This window comes from Thermobia domestica, chromosome 12 (assembly GCF_964235325.1).
Source record: "Thermobia domestica chromosome 12, izTheDome1.hap1.1, whole genome shotgun sequence".
NCBI lineage: Eukaryota > Metazoa > Arthropoda > Insecta > Zygentoma > Lepismatidae > Thermobia > Thermobia domestica.
The window spans coordinates 66916880-66940152 of record NC_137465.1 but is presented as its reverse complement, the minus strand read 5'-3'; the positions used below and the strand labels follow the sequence as shown (position 1 = coordinate 66940152).

The window sequence follows — 23273 nt, the reverse complement described above, 5'->3', positions numbered from 1 at the left end:
TTGACTTCTGTCCTTGCTATGTCTTAGCCAACTGGATTCAGTTTACAGTTTGTATTTATATTTCTACGAGATCCATCATAATATCGTCCTTTCATCTGCATCTAGATTTTCCTAATCGTGTTTTTTCGATTGTATTTTCACTTAAAACTTTGAAAGTTTTCCTACGTTCTTCTATTCTGGCTACAGGATCTGTCAACTTGCGTCTCCTAGGCTTGATGGCCTTAATAATGTGAGATAGCGATACAAATTATGTAGGTACTCTTTATGAAGTTTCTGCCATTCTCCATACCCGCTTCTTTTGGATCTGAATATTCGTCTCAGGCTGTTTTCTTCAAATATTTTCAGTTTGTGTTCTTCCCTCAGATTTAGCGACTATGTTTCGCCAGCATACAGGATAACAGGCATGATTAATAATCATTCATTATCGTCTTATATATTTTAAGCATGAAATTCCTCCAGAAAATTAGCGACGATAAAAGATTTTGAGCTAAATAATAAGAATTCCTGCTTCCAGTTGCCATTTAATTTCTTTGTGGATATGATTGTGGCCTTTTAATATTGACCCTAGATACTCGAAAGTGTCCAAATATCCATTTTGTCGGAAGTATTATTTGATATTTTGACGTATCCATAAATTGCAGCGTTACGATCCCGGCTAACTTTCATGTATTTAGGTTTCTCTGCATTTACTTCTAAATCCATGTCCTCTGCATTTCTTTCTATTGTTCTTCTGTCATCCTCTATCAGATTTATATCATCAGCATGCGTCATAAACTGGTAAATACCATTCAGCTCTAGACTTTGGCCTTATGATTTCCTTATAGCGTACTCGAAAACACATTTGAACAGTAATGACGACAATGTTCTTCTTGTTTCACACCATTCTCGACGCGAAAGCTCGCGGATATGACCTCTTCTACATGAACTTTACTTTCGGATTAATTTAAACATATTTTTAACTAATCTACTAGCTTTTCCGATATTCTGAATTGTGTAAGAATGCTGTACAACGTTTCCTTCCTTACCGAGTAGTAAATCTTTCTTAAATCAATAAATAATTGATGTTCTGGTGTATTGTATTCCCATTTCTTTTCGAGTATTTGTCGAATGGTAAATATCTGGTCGATAGTTCCTCGATTTCACCTAAATCCGTACTGAAAATCTCTATCTTTCTTTTCTGTGTATGGGACCAATCCTGTTAATAGAGTGTTTCAGAGGATTTTATAGGATGTTTACAGAAGAGAGGTCTCGATAATTATTACAATCAGTTTTGTAGTCTTTCTTGTGAATTGGAACAATGATTGATTCTTTTCACTCTTGTGGAGAGTTTACCTTGTTCCAGATGAGGGGAATGATCTTGTTTCCCAATTTTTCCCCTCCAGCTAACATTACCTCAATTGGAATTTCTTCTACACATGAAGATTTGTGTTTCTTTAATTTTTTTATAGCGATTTCTATTTCTGTCCGGTTAGGCTCTTGAATATACGGTTCTGTTTTGTACGTTTCCTTTCTCCACGAACATTAGCTTTTGGTTCTATGTTAAGCAAATGGTTGAGTTGAGTTGATTTTAGTTTAGCGTCCCTTTCAGCAGCGAGGCTATATGAGACGGGGACCTACTGATTAACGTGGAATCCGAACCACCTGAGCTCCCGCCGGGAATCGAACCCAGGTCTCTCACGCCAAAGGCGCGTACACTAACCGCTTAGCCACGACGGAGCTCATTAAGCAAATGGTCACAGAAATCTTTCCATCTATTCAAGATGGTAGTCTTTCTTTAATATATTAAAGCGAGGTCGGTAACCTTTCTTAAATTCGTTTATGCCCTTATACATATTCTGCATACTTTTTTGTATTATTATCTTGAAATTCATTAAGTTTAGCTTTCAAACAATGTCGTTTCTTTGTTCTAGAAGTTTTGGAAGCTTCTCACCTGATATCAATGAAATTTTTTGTAGCTACATCGTTCGGATTTTGTAGCAAAAGCAGTTTTACCCATTTTCAGTTGTCTCTACTTGAGATTTTATTAAACCACTAATATAGCAAATATAACTTCCAAAACAGGGCCAATACATAGCCTTGTAAATTATGCACAATAACTAAGAAGCACAAGTCATGTGGCTCCTCTCAAAACTCTATACGGCACATTCTACTTTTATAGTGAAGCCTTTAATAATATGTTAAATTTAATCAGTCATATATATATATGGTGTTCCCTAAATAAATAAACACGTATGTGAAATCTCATTACGATTACCCTAATTTTTGAGCATACATAATATTAGAAAAAGAACCTTTGGCTCTAAACAAGTTCTGAATACATCCAAGAAGCATCTCATATGAGAAAGATTCTCTAATTTTAAAGTTTAAATATATTAAATCATACAGACTATTCTCGCAACCTACATTTTTTATCTTTGCATGTTACCATTTTGAAAATATTTTAGTCATTAATCTTTTTCTCACCACCCTTCACCTCTTCATGGTTTGAGTTCAGTTACCACCTTCTACTCTTCAATTCTGAATTCTGATTCCTTTCAGTAAAGTGTGTCCCAGAAAAAAATGTAACAATTAAAACATTCATGAGTAGAAAAACAAAAAATTGTAAAGATGTGAGAAGATGTTCTGTACATATGTTGGGGTGTGTATGTTCGTTTCTACCACCAAAGAACACTAATCAGTACGTCCAGGAAAAAAAAAAAAAGAATGAGTTTTGCTTTAATACGCGACATAAGGCGATTTACAAAGTTTTTGTCCAATTTATCACTAGCACATTTCTACTGCCGTTTGAATTCTTGCACGTTCTTCGCTGCTACGTTGCTCTCCTTCAACTTTCTTTCCATTGCTGCCCAATATTTTTCAATGGGGCGAGGTTCAGGGCAGTTTGGTGGATTGGCAGCTTTCGGCCCAACGTTCACATTATTATGTTCATACCATACTAAAGCCCTGCGACTGTAATGAGGAGTAGCCAAATCGGGCCAGAAAATAGTATTAGCATTATGTTGCCTAATAAACGGCAAAAGTCGGTTTTCTAAACATTCTAATAGGTAAGTATCCTGATTAATTGTCCCTGAAGTGATGAACGCCTCACTTTTCTTTCCACAGGAGCAAATTGCTTGCCATATCAAGAACTTTAGTGGAAATTTTGCTGTGCGTTTGGTTCTTACGTCTGTAGAAACGTCCATTCGACTCTTTGACACATAATATTTTGGTCCTGGCAGTTGTTGACTGTCGGCCAGAACATAAATTTCGTCATCCATAATGAGACACCTCAATAATTGCAAAGCATATTCGCATACAGTTTTCGTGTACGCATTTTTGCAATATTTTGTTGTTTCTCGCTGCTGTCCGGCACTTCAACAGCTCAAAACGACTTTAAATCTTGCTGTTTTTTTAATCCTCTGTACAATTGACTTTGTTGTATTATACCTTTCAGCCATTCTGCGTACAGACGTGCTGGATTTCTTCGATGTGCACTCACAATTTTTCGCACTAATGCACTGTCACTTACACCAGCTTTCCTTCCACTCCCTTTCTTCCTGTCACACGTTAATGTATCTTGAAACGGAGAATAATGTCCCTTACGGTTTTCCTATTCAATTTAAGTTCTTTTGCAATGGATGCATATGACCGTTCAGGATTTTCTTCATATTTGTAAATCACTTGTTTACATGTCTGTAGTTGTTTTGATGCCATCTTGCACGACTGTTTGACAACGCCACACGTTTATTAGCTACAGCACTACTCACAACTGCAAGCTTCAAGTACACAATGAAATGAGTCCTGTTCAACTTGTTATTTACGAGCACTTATTTTAACAAGTTGTTACATTTTTTCTGGAACACACTTTAGGAATTAGTCTAGTCCTCTGAGACAAAGATTTCTCTTCCGGTCACTCACTCCATCTCTGAACCAGTAAGAAGCTCCTCTTTTGAGCACTAAGCCTTCTTTCTCAGCCAACGAACTATTTGAGCATTAAATTCCCGCACCTTAATGCTAATCTGCATCTCGGGGACACTGAACTCCTTTTATGACTGCTTATTTCATTTGAAACACCAGATACACGAGCTGTTGGTTTATTTGCAACATAAGAGGTTGCAGTGCATAGCATTCGTAGAATATTATGTAACTGAATATCCTTTTAATGAAGCCAAAATTAATAATTTGTTAAACACGTCATACCAATTTTCAACTCACTCAAACTCTCAAATTTTTAGTTGGCCAGGTTTGCTTTTACTTTAATTTGCTCGGAGGTAAAAATCCAGAATCCTACCACTGCTACGAAATTTTAATGACTGTACCTAACTACGTTAGGTAAAGGTGCTAGAAACTTTTTTCGTACTGAACATTTGAAATGGAGTTGAATCCTACTTCCTTAAACTTCATTTGTATCGTTTAGGAAGTTCGTTTTTACCACTCTCAAAACGAACTTAGTTGCTGTTATTTTCTCTACATCTTTTGATAACAAGAGATGTTTGAAAAATGTTCGGTATACCTGTGGAATACTTGTCTCAAATAGAGAGTATTTTAGAAAATATGAAAGAGAAGCTTTGTAATACAGGAATCGTTATAACATACCATCGATAAAATCTATTGAAATATTGCTATTGTAAAAAAAAATGATACCAAACTATCCCGCATTCAATGCTAGAAGTGATGCTGTAGTATACTATAAAATGTGGACGAGAATGGATGTGTATTGTTTTCGCTGTTACCAAAACGTTTGCGAGGTGAGACATGCAATAACATTTCGATGAGCAGCTTAGCATGATTTTTCAAAAGTATAGTAGAAGTGGGAATATGGAAATTAGCGAAATTATAATTTCCAAATTACTATCTGTGTTTCGTAGAAAATTGTGAGTACTTCAAAGATGCGCAGAAAGAAGGTAGGCCAACGGCGATCCCCTATTCAAGAAAAAATGAAATGAGAATGATATGCAACAGTGAATAAAACTCCTGACAAGTGTTTTCTGTAAATTTAATAAGACTTCAATTTCCATGAGTTTGTGCAAGAATTGATGTAATACATTATTATGGAGAATCAGTGATGAAGATTTTCCGATTCATAAAACATATTCCACGTACTCTTACATTGTTGTTTTGCAATCATGTAAGGTGGAAAATTTTCTTCTATATTTATCCGGAAACTTTTCCTTGAATTTATGTATAGAAATGTTAAAAAGTGAAAGATCGTTTAAAGAATCTGAACATTTTCATGGCTCAGACAATTTTCAGTACTATGTAGAAACAAGTGAAACAATTTTTCATGAATCGAAAAATTGTCTGTTTTGTATGGAAAAATTGAAACTATCCCGCTTTTTATGAGCCGGGAAACTTTCATCATTTTGAAGAAAAAAGTAAAACAATTTTTTGTGAATCGGAAAGTTTTATTGCTCTGTAGAAACAAGTGAAAGGAATTTTCATGGATTGGGAAAATTTTCATTGCGATGTACAAACAAGTGGAAAAAACTTTTCATATGGCGGACAATTTTGGATATTATGTATAGTGATGTTAGGTGGTAAATTTTTCACTATTTTTAACTGCACATTGTGCTATAAAATTCAATTCCTGTAGATGAAAGTAAGACAGCAATAAATTATAATTTTCCAATTAGCTTTCGGGAAGAGGAAAATTTTCTAATATTTTAAGTTGGGAAGTAAAAGTTTATAATGTGTTTCTCTCTCTCTCTCTCTCTCTCTCTCTGTGTGTGTGTGTGTGTGTTTGTGTGCATGTTTGTAAAGTGCAGGGAACATACATGGAGTTCGTAGAGAACAAATATCCCATTCCAATATTTAAAATGTAACAAGAAATCGAAAAAAAAAACCTTTGTGAATTTATTAATTATTTCAAAAACAGAAAATTCCACTATTTCTACACATATAGAAAATAAGAAGAAATCAATTGATTTTATTGTGTTTAACACTTGTAGATCATAATTTCTAATTGGAATTTTCTATAATCAACATCTTAGAGCAGATATTTGTATTGTAAAACTACCTTTCTTATGTATAACAATGTATTAGAACTAATGACGGTTCAATATAACACACACACACACACATATATATATATATATATATATATATATATATATATATATATATATATATATATATATATATATATATATATATATATATAATATTTCTTTTACATATATATATATATATATATATAAAAGAAATGTGTTTTTATTTTGCAAATTCAAATAAAATTACTTGTTGCATTTAGAAGGCAGCGCTAATAGTGCAGCTTTTTACGTTTCTTTTAATATTTTATTGGAAAAACAACTACACAAACCAGCTTCCTTATTAGTTATATTTCACTTTCTCTTCTGAAAGAATATATGAATAAATCAATGTTTATTTCCAGAAAATGGTCAATATTTGTTTTTATGAGTTACTTAAACTCAAATTTCGGGTAGTCAAAAATTTACAGTAGGCACTTCATATTATCTCTACTTATTTATAAATATTGCATTATGTAAACCTAGAAAAGCAGTAAAGCAATGAGAAAACTTCATCTTACGCGTATTAAACTGACGAAATATAATTTTGTGAGACAAAGGTGGATTCTGAGGGAAGGACGCATTGAAGTTTTTGAAACATTTTTGAAAAAATGAAGAATCGTTAGATTTTCACTTCATGAAACTTTTTAAGACAATATTTATTACCAATATATTTTACAATGTAGGAATAAATTGAGTATATTTTTATGAAGCGGAAAATATTTATCACTTTTAATAAATTAAACTTTTAATAATAGAATGGGATATTTATACTCTACGAACTCGATGTATATTCTCTGCACTTTACACACAAACACACACACACCGAGAGAGAGAGAAAGAGTTGAATTGAGTTGATTTTGAGTTTAACGTCCCTTCCAGCAGCGAGGCTATATGATACAGGACCAACTGATTAACGTGAAATCCGAACTACATGAGCTCCCGCCAGGAATTGAAGCTAGGACTCCCATGCCACAGGTGCATATGCTAACCGATTAGCAACGAAGGAGCTCGCAGAGAGAGAGAGAGAGAAAAAAAAAACACTATGTAAATTTTTACTTCCCAACTTGAAATATTAGAAATATTTTTTGGTTCCCGAAAGCTAATTGGAAAACTATATTTTTTGTTGAGGACTAACTTTCTACAGAAATTCAATTTTTTGTAGCTCAATGTGCAGTTAAATATAGTGGAAAATTTTCCACCTAACATCACTATACATAATATCCAAAATTGTCCGGTTTATGAAAATTTTCTTCCACTTGTTTCTACATCGCAATGAAAATTTTCTCATTCATGAAAATTCTTTTCACTTGTTTCTACAGAGCAATAAAACTTTCCGATTCACAAAATGTTTCTTTACTGTTTTCTTCAAAATGATGAAAGTTTCCCGACTCACAAAAAGTTCTTCAATTTTTCCATACAGGACAGACAATTTTTCGATTCATGAAAAATTGTTTCACTTGTTTCTACATAGTACTCAAAATTGTCTGAGCCATGAAAATTTTCAGATTCTTTAAACGATCTTTCACTTTTTAACATTTCTAAACATGAATTTAATGAATTTTATGATCACTGAGGAGTTGTTACTTGATTAATAATATTCTTTTAGAACGAAAAATTTCTGGAAAAATATAGTGGAAAATTATTCACCTCACATCACTACGGAGAATATATTTTTTGAACTAAATACCAAGAATATACAAAAACGTAACGTGTTAACAAAACAAAATAATACATAAAAATCCTTTTAAGGATGGCATGGCAAATTGTATCCCGTTCGATCACTCCACGAACTGTTTAACAAATCTAAATTTATTACAAAATCTACTGGAACATTAAACGTAATACCAAGATGTTTCAAGAAGGAAAGGTTCATGACAGTTCGCGAGAGACTGCAATTGGAATTCGAGGGACATAGATATATTTCCAATAGAGTGTACCAAACGAATATGGTATCTAATAAATAACAACTATTCATGTTTTAGCAACTTATTTGTACATTTTTCTTCTGATATATTCATGTTTAGTCACGAACTTTTTCCGATATTACCACCCGTCTTTTTGAGTTCCATTTTGAAACATGTTTCGTTTCTTACACTTTCTTTTTACTCACTAAAACTAAATAGATATTTCGAATACAGAAACCGAAACGCTCATACTTTCATTTATATTAACGATTCATGTCCATAGTACGACAGAGCGTGATATACGGTTAACGATAAACATTCCTATATGTTCACCTTCTGCTCTATATGTAGTCACCAGGAAATGTGATTTTTGTTCCTAGCTGTGTTGCAACGTTGCCATTCCTCCGAAAAGAAGAGAGTTTTCTCGTTCATCAAACATGAACTTTAATTTATAACAACTTGCACTGTTTAATTGTAATTCTTTCAATTGTGGTTCATTGCCTATATGTCGTAATAGATTACATGCGCTTCAAAGAATGATACCAATTGACTGCTCTACAGCTCAACTCTTACATTTATATAGCTCTCCAACTCGATTGACTGCGCACTTCAATTTGGTGACTCTTTCGTTACACACATTTGGATGGTAATTGCATGTTGAAGTTACGTAATGTAGAAAACTTCATTATCTTTCGGAAATGCTTTTACAAGTATTATTACCTGCAAACTTAATTCTAGTTTGGAAACCTTACCACTTACTATATAGCTTTTGATTAACAAATTGGAACATGTGCATATAACCTCTACATACATAATTTTCTCAGATTATCTTCGATGCTAAGAAGCATGTTTTAGTTGCGCATTGCTACTTGTAGAACGTATAAATTTATCTCAAATCAACTGTATTTCAATTGACTTGAATGGTAAGAAGTTATTAAGAAAAGTTTATTTATTTATTGCTGTCTTCAACAGGGAATATATTATTTAATTACGGTAAACCTGAACAAAATATTTTACAATTTTGTTACTACAATAGATTTAAAAGAAAGAAATATTAATAACATAAATATGGATAAAAAGATACAATTAATTTTCTAACGAATTATTTAAAATTGGAATAGCTACAGTAGGAAAAATACACTTACAAAGAGCTTAATACATAAACTTAATACATAAAAAACACTTTATAGAAAATTTTGACGCAATAATTGAAATAAAAATCAAAATACAACAATTTCTGTGATATATGTTTTGCACATTCAAACCAATGGTGAATTTCAGTAATGTTCCTTCTAGATTATCATATAATAATAAATATCTTTATTGAGTATTTACATTTTGCATTAAATTTAATTAGGGTCAAAAGCTATTATTATATATAGTTCAGCTATTATTATATATACTTTTAACCAATTTGTTTAAAGATATTTGGCCATTTGTTCTCTATAATAAGATATCTATTCTTTCATCTATTCTTTGTCTAGTAGATAATTTGATATAATAAAATTCATTTAACAAATTTACGTATGGTATTCTGTTTTATAGCTGAAACGTGATACTTCCGGAAATATAATTAAGGTAGAAAACGATTCTAAATTACTTTGTTTTTCTTTTCTTTCTTTTCTTGAATGGGAAAAGGCAAACATTGACCATATTCCGAATCTGTATTTCAACTTACTTCATACTATACTATGAAATAAATCTTTACTAGAATCAATTGATTTAAAGTTCGCTGCATTTCTGATAATAAAATCTGTTTGCATACACATTTTACTATATAATACATAAACCTCAAGTAACCTTCTCAAGTAAGATTGTATATTCAACTTCCGGACTATGAGTATGAATATATATGATGTTGACTTTTATTGAGCTTAATTTAGTAGCACTGCAAACATTAATTTTTGACTGAAATACAAAAGTTCTCTTAGTATTTGAACGTCGTTATATTGTGTTGTACCAACTACGTAATATAAAATAAAAAAAAATCAATTCAGTATTTTTGGAGTCATGACTCTTGTTCAGTATGGCACATAAAACGCTGGTTAGTATGGTTTCAGCTGCTTAGTCAATTTCTTCTTATAACTCCATCGGAAACGGTTATATGGTAAGTATTTGATCTCAGAGTGAAAATACATTGTTACAGCGAACTACTCACACCAAAGATTTGACGAAAAGAAATTAGTCTGAAAAATGTGTATTCATATTTGTTAACAACTTTACACTTCAAACATATAGAATCGTATATTATATATTATTATTCAATTTCTAATCAAACTGAAAAATAGGATTTTAACAAAAGTGCTATTAAGCGTGCACATTACCTTACGTGTTTTAGGTACATCATCATCATTGGTATTTCGCTATTATTAGCAAATCCCTTGCCACGACTAAGAAGCTTCTATGTACTACGCTCTTCAACTAACCTCTTCGCCAACATGTGCGATTTTCCTGTTTGAACATTTTTCATTAGCTGTAACATCTTTTGCATTCTACCTTTTTTACTTGCCACCAGAGCCTCTAGCACACCATCATGATCAAGTTTCTTTTCAACTAACTTTCCAACCTACTTCTCTTCCTCCTTTTAATAACGTCTAAAATTGTTTTCATTTCTGTTACTATTCATAACATCTTTTCCATTGTCTTTCATTCAGCTCAGCTGCTCTTCCATTCTTTCCCACACGCACATTTCGAAAACTTCTAGTTTCTTCTACATCGCTTTTGTATAATGTCGATGTTCCTGCTTCATATAGTAAAATACTTCACACGAAGCATTTCACGAATGTTTTCTCGAAACTCTTTATTCAAGGACCTGCCAAGAAGAATTTCCTTTCTTCTAAACGCTTCTTTCCCAGTTGGTATTTATTAGCATCAAGAAAGCTTATCCATGAGACACTGCTAATGTAATTTTTCATTATTCTAATAATATATTGTTCAAGATTTTTGAATTGTAAATAATTGTAGTCATCAACTGCTAAAACTACTAGTGATTCCTAACTTATTTGGAAGATACTCACCGCCCACGATATTCCGACACATTTACGTTAGGTGCTGTACTATTGATGTATATATGTGGAACCCAAAGGACTCATCGATTTTAATGTGGTATTAAAGGCTTCATGGTAAAGTAAAATACGCAATATATGAACCTCCTTAATGGCATAACATTTAATTTTAAACTCTAAAAATTCGTGATAAATCCCATAGAGCTGCGTGACACACCTGCTGGGAATCGCTGTACTAGTAAACTGTATAATATATATATTTATTTTAAACGAGCGTTAGATAACTTGTTTAACAATTTAGAAATCTTTCACTTCAATGTTCCATGAGTATATAACGCTAATACTTTCGTGAACTATGTTACATATGCCCTGATTCTAAATGTTTATGCAATACACGTGATTATATGGAATTCTTCAACGCAATAATGCATTTCAAATATTAATATATATTATCATCCTTCAACATATAAGTTGTTCGACACCTTAAAATATTGTACATTTAGATTACACAGGATGGTTCCTCGTTACATCTATATCTTTCTAGTTGCTACAGTAACGACATTAAAACAAGTAAACAAATCGTCATAGCAACGATAACAAACAAAATCTCAATATAATACAAAATATTTAAATTATTTCTTTATAAAATTTCTTTTTCTTCTTCATGATAGCTTGTGCCTTTTTAAATAGCTCATTTTGCCCGTAATCTTACCACAATCTCACAACAATGGACATATATATTGAATTTTAATGAAAAGTGTTTCCTGATTGGTAGAGATAACAAATGATGTAATGTTATTTATGATTTCAGTTGGAGTAGTAGTCTGAAGAAGGAAGTGATATACTTCCGAAACTTTAACATTTCTAGTTAATTTATAATAAAGATTATAGACAGCCTTGTAAGAAAGTTGTATTTAGTTTGGGTTTAAGGTAGTTTGCCTTACCTATGTCAATTAACTCGCACTCTTGCTCATTTTTTTCTAGAAACGTACTTGCAGGGATGTCTTCTGATCTGCCACTGAATTTGGTTAGTGACCTGATTTCACTGAATTTCACCTTTAGATTTCGTTTTTTGTGCGTATGATTTCTGTAAGGTGTCCTCCTTTTTTTTTTTTCATTCTCCGTATTTGAAATGGTGTTCTCCCTGTCAAACCAGATTTCGGATGAATTGTTGTCTTCTTCGCAATGTCTTGGTTCAGGCTTTCTATATTAATCACGCACAATGTTGAGGACAGGATTAGGATTACAGTTGATCGCACTGATCTTCTCTTTAATACTGTGGAGTTCTTCCTGCAGTCTTTGAATTTGATTAGCATGTTCATTGACTTAAGTTTCGACTACGTCAACATTACTTTTCACCAATGCAAAGCTATGAACAATCTGTTAAATCCTATTGTCAGTTACTTCCAATTTGGTAATTATCTTTTCCAATCTGGAATCGAACTCATGCCCTATTTGTCGTGTCACTTATTCTAACCTGGTGACCAATTTAGAATCCATTTGTTCCAATCGGGTATCCAACTCATGTCCTATTTGTCATGTCACTTGTTCTAAGCTGGTGTCCAATTTGGAATCTATTTGTTCCAATCTGGTATTCAATTCGGAATCCATTTGTTCCATTCGGGTATCAAATTTTTGTGTCACTCGTTCCAACTTGGTGTCCAATTTGGAATCTATTTGTTCCAATTTCATGTTCATTTGTTGTCCTAGATGTTGTAAAAGTTTAACTACATCCGTTGAAGTTTCACTTGCAGGAACATCAACTTCTTCAATTCCGGTATTCACATTCATTATGGGTCTTCTGTAATGTTTTTCTATAATTACGAAGTAATAAATAATCCGTGGTGCTGAGAGAGAGTTTACTTTTACTTCTAACTGATCTCCAAAGTCCACGGTTTCGGCACCATATAATATGTAATGCTAATTCTGTCGTGAACTATGTTACATATGTCCTGATTCTAAATTTTTATGCAATACACGAGATTATCTGAAGTAATTCAACGCAATAATGCATTTCAAATATATATTATTATCCTTCAACGTATAGCTTGTTCGACACCTTAAAATATTGTACATTCAGATTACACAGGATGGTTCCTCGTTACATCTATACCTTTCTAGTTACTATAGCAAAGACATTAAAACAAGTAAACAAATTGTCATAGCAACGATAACAAACAAAATCTCAATATAATACAAAATACTTAAATTATTTCTTTATATAATTTCTTTTTTTTTTTTCTTGATAGCTTGTGCCTTTTTAAATAGCTCAGTTTGCCCGTAAATAAAAATAATACTAAAGTCCATAAGAGATACATCATCGTTGTAAGTACGCCCTGTAGGCTGATTGAGACAACAAGGCTAGATAATGATGAACGAAGTGATAGTGAAATCAAAATGTGAGAGCAAACTGGAGTAAACGAGAAGCATATGCACACGACGTTACGTGAACGGGGAACGAACCGGGGATCCCACACAACAGATGTAACCGATCTACTAGTGAGTCATCGTGTCCTTCATTAGGAAATTTAGAAAAGCACTAGACAAGAAAGTAATTATATAAATATAAGCATATTTCAAATAGTACGTTACCTTTCTATTGTGACTCCAAAGCATTGCAGGAGGGGGCTCTGGTGCAAAGTGGACCAAACAGGTGAGGTTTATTGTGCTTCCTTTGTTGATGTGCAAGTCGGGACCTCCTAGGATTTTTGTCACCGGTTCTGAAAAGAAATAATAATCAAGAAAGTTTTAAAAAGTTTATCTTCCGAATTGATGCTTATGGTCATATTTAAAGAAATATACATACAGAGTACCAGAATAACTTAAGTCTAATGGTAATTGCTCTCGTTAGAGCAAACGATTTGTTTAAAGAAATTAATGTTTAACGATTCGCTCTTCTGCAAGCAAAGAATGTTTATGTTTTTGTAGACCCTCCATTTTATACTCGATCAGCGTTACGAAAAATTACAAAACACGATTTTCCTTTGAACATAAAAAAAAATCCTCTCAATCTTAAAATGTTATTTGTTGAAAGAAAATTAACAGTTTAGACATCGACGCTATTATTATGTTAATTATTTTGATATCGTTATGCTAATTCTTTTCCTAAAATGGGAGGGAAAGTGGTTTAAACCCATTGATCTTATTTTTGTATTGCAGTCATCCGGTTGCTCAATATCATGTAGTCATCTATACGAATCTCTTGTGCATCTTTTCTGTTCAATTTTTTCATAGTTTGCTTAGGATTCGCATCTTTCGTGGGGAGACCCGGTTTCGAATTCCAGTGGCACCTTATGTAGTTCAGATCCCATATAGGTGTAATATTCAATTACAATTGAGGTAGCATAAAGTTTTTAGGGGTCCGAGTAATTTTTGACCGTACTGTGTATTACTAGATTTTACCATATAGTTTTCGGTTTATGTATTAAATTCGTTTATTCCTTGTCCAAATCAAAATTAACTTAAGAGCTTCAGAACAATTAGGAAAAACTATATTTCGGGGAATAATTTCTTTATTTATATATTGTTTCATCGTAATTTTCTCTATATGGGCACCTCAATTGGATGATTATTGAAATTATATATTTTATTTCAATGTAATCTATAGGTTAGTAATTGGATAGAATTTTTTGAATTTGTCCACCAATTCAATATTTGATAGAATAATTTAAACCCTCTTCGACCCGCTTAGATGCTAATATTCTGCTAAAATCCGATTTGATCCAGTTTTCACCATTTTTTATTCGCTTTATATTTTCCGCCGCGAAAATTCCCTTGCTGTGATTAGGAAATATATTCCATTTCAGTATTTTGGCGCACCTTTATCTCGTTCTCAGTGGTGTAATCGTTTTGGGACAGACTACCTCAATACCTGCTCTGTGAAAATGTAGATATTTTGCAGAATAAATCAACAATAAGCAGGTAATCTTAATAAAATAGTCGTATAAATAAGTCGGAAGCAAATGGAGTCCTAAACCATTGGATTTGACCAAAAAAACAGGCAGTGAAAATAAATATTGAAATTCCATATAACAGACGCCATGTTTGCAGATACTAGTGGTAGCAAACAGGTTTATCTGAGTAAAGTGTGTTGATTTTTCGCTCTTGTGATCTCGTCGAACTAAGTTTGGAAATTAGTGTTTTCATCTAAAATTCTTCCTTCACTCTCAAAATTTAGTTTGGTTGCTGTAACCTGTTCAGGTGTAATTTTATATGAGTGTAGTATATGTGATTCTTTTTCTTAAAACATGGCGGTATATTTAGGTTCGTTAGTAGTCAAGTTAAGTTTTACTATGTCAGTGTAAACTCAAATAGGGACTCCTATTTACTCTTAAATTGACAGCTTCCAACACACCATGGGTTGAATAATTTCGTAAAGGTTCCTTTCACTTCAAGAAAGGGATCTTTCCTTTAATAGTTTGATATGTCCCTCTAGGGATATAAACAATAATCTCGTAACTGAGAATATGGGTTAGTTTGAGTGCAACCGGCCGTATTAATTCCCTTCCCTTTTTTGTATCAGATCCGATTGAAAATGTGGTGATGTTAGTGATTTGTTTAGTCTAGATATGAAGAATTTAAATTTCTGTGGTGATATGTAGCCTATTAGTATGTGTAGTGTCAGTTCGTATGTGATGTAATATGTATGTATTGATGTGTGTGATAGCGTTATTAACCTGTTTAAGGACAGTGTATTGTTGATTCGCAACAATTCATTTCTTCTAGCCTAACATAATAAGCATAATATTAGTCTTTAAAAAACTTAATTTTGTGACATGTGGAAAACTCAAATAAATATTCAATGCTGTATCACTTTCTTAAAGCTCCATCAGTTACACACTAATATTATTACATCATGCATCAGAACAAGTTATTATTATTATTATTACTATTACTATTATTATTATTATTATTATTATTATTATTATTATTATTATTATTATTATTATTATTATTATTATATTCTAAGCTGTACAGAAATGTTTTATGGGACTACTACGTTATAAAATGAAAAAGGACTACTATTCATTTGAGTACAAATTTTGGTTAAATTTCTGGGGGACTTCAATCTCAATAAGAAAGAAGGAAATTTATTGATAAATACTCTATTCAAATGGTATTGGATAACAAATATAGTAGCGATTATTGCTTGAAAAATGTAGCGATAATAGTGCCGAGTTATAGCGTAAGAAGTCAATTGACATTGGTAGCACTAAATTTAAAACTCGAAATATTGAGAAGAGAGGTAATGTCTTCTTATAACTATTTAAAATCAACATATGTTGGGAGTAACAATAGAGCAATTTTTACAAAAAATTAAGCTGTTTTAACTGTATGATAAGGGACTTCATTTTATTGTTATTAACTTATATATCTTCAGAATATCTTAAGTTAGAATTTTTTATTCAAAGAACCAACTCTTTATATGGAAACATGCTAATAAGTAAACAGGATCTTTTCCATGCCGGATATGCAATTTTAAGCAAGGTTGACTCATTCTTTAAATGATAGTTTAATGAAGCTTTTATGCTTTGAATGATTGTGTAATGGTTTTGACATAATGTTGTATTTCTGCCACTGAGCTGTTCACAGCATTGAAAATAAATTTATTATTGTTATTATTATTTGTGTAAATACATATATTAAACAAAATTTTAATAAAGTTATTATTAGAATGAACGTTGGTTTTACATAAACTACCTATATACTCACAAAATTACGATTTTTGTCCCTCACCGCGATGCATTACGATGTAAAAAAAGGTTTCAAATTTAGAAGTCCAGAACATTTTTTGCAGTTATATGTATTGTAGAATATATATATGTTCTGCAATGCTAATATTATATTCATCTGGAAACTCGTGAAATACTGCTTCAATTTCAAATCATCTTCAGCCATACGCTTTTTGCTTCTCTGATGGATAAGGAAAATCGTAAAACTGACGAGGCCAATCGATAAAGGGCTCTATTTTCTGTAAATCTTTTTTCTGTTCAACTGAGTTGGTGAAAAGCCTTCTTTTTATAGATGTATACTTTTTATATATGTATAAAAAATGTGAAGCTACAACCCTTCCTTTTGCTTCAGAGAATTTTTCCGAAAATAGTAATTTTTCTAAAACAAAAAGAGCTCATACATTGATAGTCTTTATCGATATTTCCTGCATAGACAACATGCTGAACAAAGCTGATACATGTCAATACAAGATGGCGGATTGTAGAAGACAGAATTGGAAGGAATAAAGCGTTACGAGAAAGAGAACGAAAAAGCAATAGTGATTCTGTATTCAGTGTATACCTTATAATCTATACACTGTTAAAAGTGTATATGAAAGCTTCATGAGGCCAAGTATTCAGAGAAACAGCGTGTATGTGAAGCATTGAGATGATCTTCAAAAGGTTGAACATGCAAAAAAGAGTAATTCCACCAACATTTTAGTGACATCAATTTTCGTACTATGGTACTTTTTATTTTAAATTTATCTTTTCTACATATAGCTGTATGTCGACAAGTGGCATTCAAGTATTTCACATTTTAAAATTTTCTATTTCTCATATGGATATCATTTTTGACGAAATAAATAAGCTTTTGTTATGTATTTGTTTCAGCAAAATTGTGAATTGACTGTAGTGTGGCGAAGGACGAATCAGAACTTTACTAAAAGTGTATTCTATTGGGTTTACAAGTATAGTGTGATTGTATTAATACAATTTTCTTAGCCTGTGAATAAATCATAATAAGTGATGCACTATTGTTAATCGAAGAAGACTAAGTCTGACAAGAAAACTTTTACACACAACGTTCTTTCTAAATTTCTATCACATTTTCTGATCTTAAATAGTCAATGTTAAAGCTTAAGTTGAATAAATACTGGGATCAAACATTATTCATTCAATTGTGTTGACTAAAATATACTTTAAAAGGCAATTGATCATAGTGACTAAATATAGTCGACAAGTCAGTCAGTGATCAAGAAGACCAAGAAAAGTCAATTTTATGGTATTTATGTGTGCATTATATCTTATGATCATTTATCTTATAATCACACACTGAAAAGAAAATAGTAACATTTCTAATTTACAACCTTTCGAAAGTAAAAGAACTGTAAAAGAGAGATATTTCTCAAGTACGGTATATTAAGAATGAAAATAATGGTTTTGATTAGTAAATAAAAGATAAAGACACACTGGAACGAGGATTTCCAGAAACTCCTGAATGAAGTAAACTCGAGAAAAACTTATCTACCCATGAATAGGATTCTTGTTTGGCCTGTAACTATAGTACAGAAAGAAAATGCAATGAAAAGTGCTAAAACTCCAAGACCGACTAATATCTCTATCGAAGCCTGAAAAGTTCAGGTAAGAAAGGAGTGCAATAGTTTACTCGATTTTTTAATATGATAATGGAATATTGAAAAACACATTTGAAAGCGGAGAAACAGCAACTTTGTACCGGTGTTTAGAAACCAAGATGATTTGTAAGAATGTTGCAACTATAGAAGAATACATTTCATAAAACATGCAATAAAGCTCTAGGAGACAGTGATAGAAGCAAGATTAAGGGAAGAGAAGAAATAACAGAAAATCAATTAGGTTTCGTGCCCGGGTAGTCGACAATGAATGGAATATTTATAATTAGGATACTAATGGAAGCGTACAGAGAATACAAGAAGGATCTTTTTATTGTCCTACATGATTTTTACTGTCCCAGAGATAGAGTACGGTAGGGGTCTACGGGATCTAATTTACTGGGCACTGAACAGAATTGCTCCAGGCACATACATATGTTAAATTCAAGATAAGTATGATGGATGTAGGAAATGAGTGAAGAACCCATGTCAAACAACAGAAAAGTTCACGGTTAAAGTAGGAATTCATCAGCATCCTTTTGCAGTTGTGATGACCGAACTTAACGATATCCAAGAATCAACACCTTTGAATATGTTATTTGCAAACCACATCGTGCTGGTGAGTGAGACCAAGGTAACACTCAAAGAGAAATTAGTCACCTGGAGAAGAGCATAGGAAAAACAAAAATTCTTACATTTGGTAAAACAAGAAAATTCAGCAAAACTGAAATCAGACATACACTATACGACTGGGTGAAGAGGAATAGGTTATAATGACGAAGAAATTCAAATAGTCTGGATCAACACAAAGAAAATGCTGCAATAGAGGAAGTTCCCAGAATTAGCAGCAGTTGGAGAAAATGGAGGGAAGCTGCTGAAGTATTTCGCAGGTATGTGACCGTAAGATTAAAACATGCCTTTAAGGAAATTTTAACAAAACAGTAGTGCGATATGCGATATTATACACAGTGGAATGCTTAACGACGAAGAAGAGATAGAAACAGAAATTTTATTGTGCGGAGATGAAGATGTTGTGATAGATGGGTGGAGTGACGCAGAAAGTCAACATTAGGAATGAGATGATTCAAGGAACAGGAAATGTGAGGCAAGTCTTAGAAAAACTACAAGAAAGTAGACTTCGATAATTGGAAAAATAAGAAAAAGACATTTGGAATATGTAGTTCATCGAGTGGATGCTAGAGAACTGAATGGAAAACGAGCACGAGGCTGACTAAAGAAGAGGGAACAGGTCAAAACTCCCACAGCCAAAACCCCCACACTAAAGAAATGTCAAAACGCCCACACAAACGGTAATAACCCCCACACAAATGGACAAATCTCCCAAATACACGAACGGTCATAACCCTCACGGCCAAAACTCCCACACTCAAGAAATGTCAAAACGCCCACACAATCGGTCATATCTCCCACACAAACGGACACATCTCCCAAATGCACGAAAGGTCATAACTCCCGCAGCCAAAACCGCCACACTGGTAATCGGTCATAACCTCCAACGGTCATAACTCCCACAAAAATGGACAAAACTCCCACACATAGCAACGGTCACAATCCTCACATAAATGGACAAAAACCCCACACAAATGGACAAAACCCCCACACAATCGGACAAATCTTCCACACTGTGAAATGATCTTGGTTGCATGTCTTGCCCTTGTACTTTCTAATAACATTTTTTATCCCACTTAAACTGATGTTGCAAGTATTCTTCTTGCACGGTTTTCTAATGACAGAAACACTAAAGTGGGCGTCATAAAGAGCCGCAACAAAGACGTGCAATCACGATAATTTCAGAGTGTGGGGGATTTGTCCGATTGTGTGGGAGTTATGACCGATTGTGTGGGCGTTTTGACATTTCTTGAGTGTGGGAGTTTTGGCTGTGGAGGTTTTGACCGTTCGTGCGTTTGGGAGATTTGTCCATTTGTGTGGGAGCTATGACCGATCGTGTGGGCGTTTTGACATTTCTTGAGTGTGGGAGTTTTGGCTGTGGTGGTTTTGACCTAGACAGAAAGAAGAAGTAGATTGATTGTTTGAAGGAATATAATTATGTGCAGTGTAGTGTCTCACAGTCAGTGCATATGAGAAAAGGTAGAGAAAGTTGGAGGTCGGCGATTTGTAATGCCAATCTCAGGTAATTGGGAAAGGTTTTAGAAGAAAGACACTTATTTTACAAATTTCTACGCAGTTTGAACTTCATTTATTTCAGAATAACTTAAAGCCAATATCAATCAACAAGAAGAACAGTCAGAGAGGTACAATTAGAAACGGATAGGGCTAATAATTAAGGGTGAATGAGTTGAGTTGATTTTGAGTTTAACGTCCCTTTCAACAGCGAAGCTATATGTGACGTGGACCTACTGATTAACATGGAATCCGAACCACATGAGCTCCCGCCGGGAATCGAACCCGGGTCTCCCATTCCAAAGGCGTGTACGCTAACCGCTTAGCCACGGAGGATCTCTAATTAAAGGTGAAGTCCATGAATGCTCTTAGAACTGAACCAAAGTGAGAAAAGTTTGGTTTGGATGATCTGATGCAGGATTTGCTCTAAAAACTTGCCGATTGAGAAACAATTATAATAACTACTAGCTTACACTAGTCAAAGAATAGACCAATTATTTCTTACTCTCTGTTGCATGCGTTAAAAGTAAACGAACGATGGCTCATGCCACTTACTTTCTCATTTAATAACTAATAATATTCTTCTACTCTGAATTAATTCGTTTTCTTCCGAAAGCAAATCAATGATTGCGATTGGCCATTTCTAAGTATTTGCGATATTATGAGTTGGTGATATACGGAATTGAATGCAGTTGTTAGTGATCTATGTTCAGGAAATGTTCTATGTTATTTGTAGTTCAACTTCCACTTAGAAGGAGGTGCGCACATTTGTTATTTGTTTGTTGATTTGATCAACCTTAGCATTTTTAGAATTGTACGATTTGAGAGAAAACAACGTTATGCCTCATTTTCTAACTTTTGAGTAAACTGAAACAGAAGTTCAATGATCCCATGCTATGCAATGCAATAACACATGATAAACAAGCTCCCCTTGTTATCTGCAGGTACATTTTTGAAATTATACTACCTGCTTACTATTCTGTGGCCAGATCCCAACCCATTCCACATAATAACCTAATTTCACTGGGCGTACGCTTACCATTATCTTCCCTAGAATCGCTCAACTTATGAAGTACAACAATTTCAATTAGTTGTGATTCGTTAATAAACATACTTTAAGTAATATGTTTAAGGTTTACGACTAAAATGAGGAAAAAATATATATGAAATAATTCAGAAATTGTGCAGCAACCAGGAGTGCTCACCCATAGCGTGCTCCCTGGAACCGTGAGGTTTCTTTCTTTGCCAATAATGACCAGGCAAATTACGTCAACAATTTCTACGGAGTTTTTCCTCTTTACTCAAGTAAAATTGAACAAAAATTGATCTACTCAATCTCAAATCATTGACAAATCAAAACAAAAATGTAAGATGTGTAGGCCTACATAATTTTTACTTATGACTTTGTTGAATGCTATTAGTGGCTTGTGGATGTTATAACTTTCATGTTATAGGCGTTTCCATTCATAGCACTAGATTTAAGAACATTCACGTCTGCCAACGACTGCACCAAGTTTAAAGATTTTCAGTAATCAATGAATGCAATTCACATAGATAAATTACACTAATTTGATTTTTCTATCAGTTTTCTCATTACCTAATGATCAATTAAGTTTTATGTACTTTTAAGTCAGTTTTGGTCGCTGGGCTGAGAGAAAAAGTCCTTATTTTGTATAAGATATTAGAAATATTTACTTTCTTAAAATATTTTTATCTCATGCACTATTTTCTAAATGTTTCTATGTTTTTTCTTCTGAAAATAAAATTAAGAACAATGTGATACAGAAAATTATTTACTGGCACACTCATGATAAACTAATAAGGCAAATTAATTAATATAAAGAATATAAAACTGTCATTGAAATATATTTATATGTACACATTTTTAAATGTATTCTTATTATATGTTAGTGATAATTTCATATACTTGAAATATTTAGGCTGTTCCCGTTTGTCTAGTGGCTAGCCATTAGTGCAAGGATTAGATTTCAGATGGATGAGGATTGAACACACTATTATGTATAGATTCCACTTTTAACTGTAAATGCACTTATCATATCGTCGCATGAGAGCCAGAGGAACGTAACTCCAAAAATGCTGTTTTCGTTTTCTTCATATTTGGACATGATTTTGAAAGCCCCACTTGGTGTAAATGGAACGTAACGCCATCTGTTCTCCTTTTCGATCATCTGTTGTAATGTAGCTCAGTTACCATCTCATTAAAAACACATATTTCTAAGAAAATAATATTTTTTTCCTCTCGCCTGTAAACCTACGAAACTGGAGTTACGTTCCTCTTATTCTCATGCGACGATATAGCTTTAGTGATGAAAATGGACGCTAATCTTCAACAAAGAAAGAAACCAACTAGAAACAGTTACGGATATCAAACTCTTCAGAAAATAATTCATATTCAGCATTATGAATAAGTACTTCCAACGTACATAGTGTTACGTTGTTTAAAAGAAAACATAACGCAAAAGAATCGGATCAATTATACCTTAATATGGTTAATTTGACTATAGAAACAAGTTGTGTACTAATTCGTTTCAATAACCACTGGAATATTTACTTCGCAAAGCCAATTCAACACCCATGATAAATTACTACTATACATAGCAACTTAAAACTTTCTTAAGACCTTCTAAGAATGTATTACTCAGAATAATTCCATAATAAAATGTCTGCGGATTTTAGTAGTGAGTGAAACAAAAATAAAGGGTGTTTATTTGAAATAATTATCATAATATGGTCGACGAATTACTGTTATTAAATAATATATATTGTTAGTTAACATTATTAAGTGCTCACTGAGCTTCAACAACTCATCTATATGGAAATGTTTCGTCAAAAGCTCGCAATCAGCATA

The 23273-nt window shown here is 33.0% G+C and overlaps 1 protein-coding gene across 1 annotated transcript in view; it reads right to left on the bottom strand.

Annotated features, from left to right (window-relative positions):
* The window catches only part of LOC145665985 (zwei Ig domain protein zig-8-like), a 196332-nt gene that overhangs the window by 33597 nt on the left and 139462 nt on the right, over positions 1 to 23273 (bottom strand). Inside the window, exon 2 of the mRNA XM_081733091.1 lies at positions 13510 to 13637. Within this exon, the coding sequence (XP_081589217.1) occupies positions 13510 to 13637 (128 nt within the window). The remainder of the gene's footprint in view (positions 1 to 13509; positions 13638 to 23273) is intronic.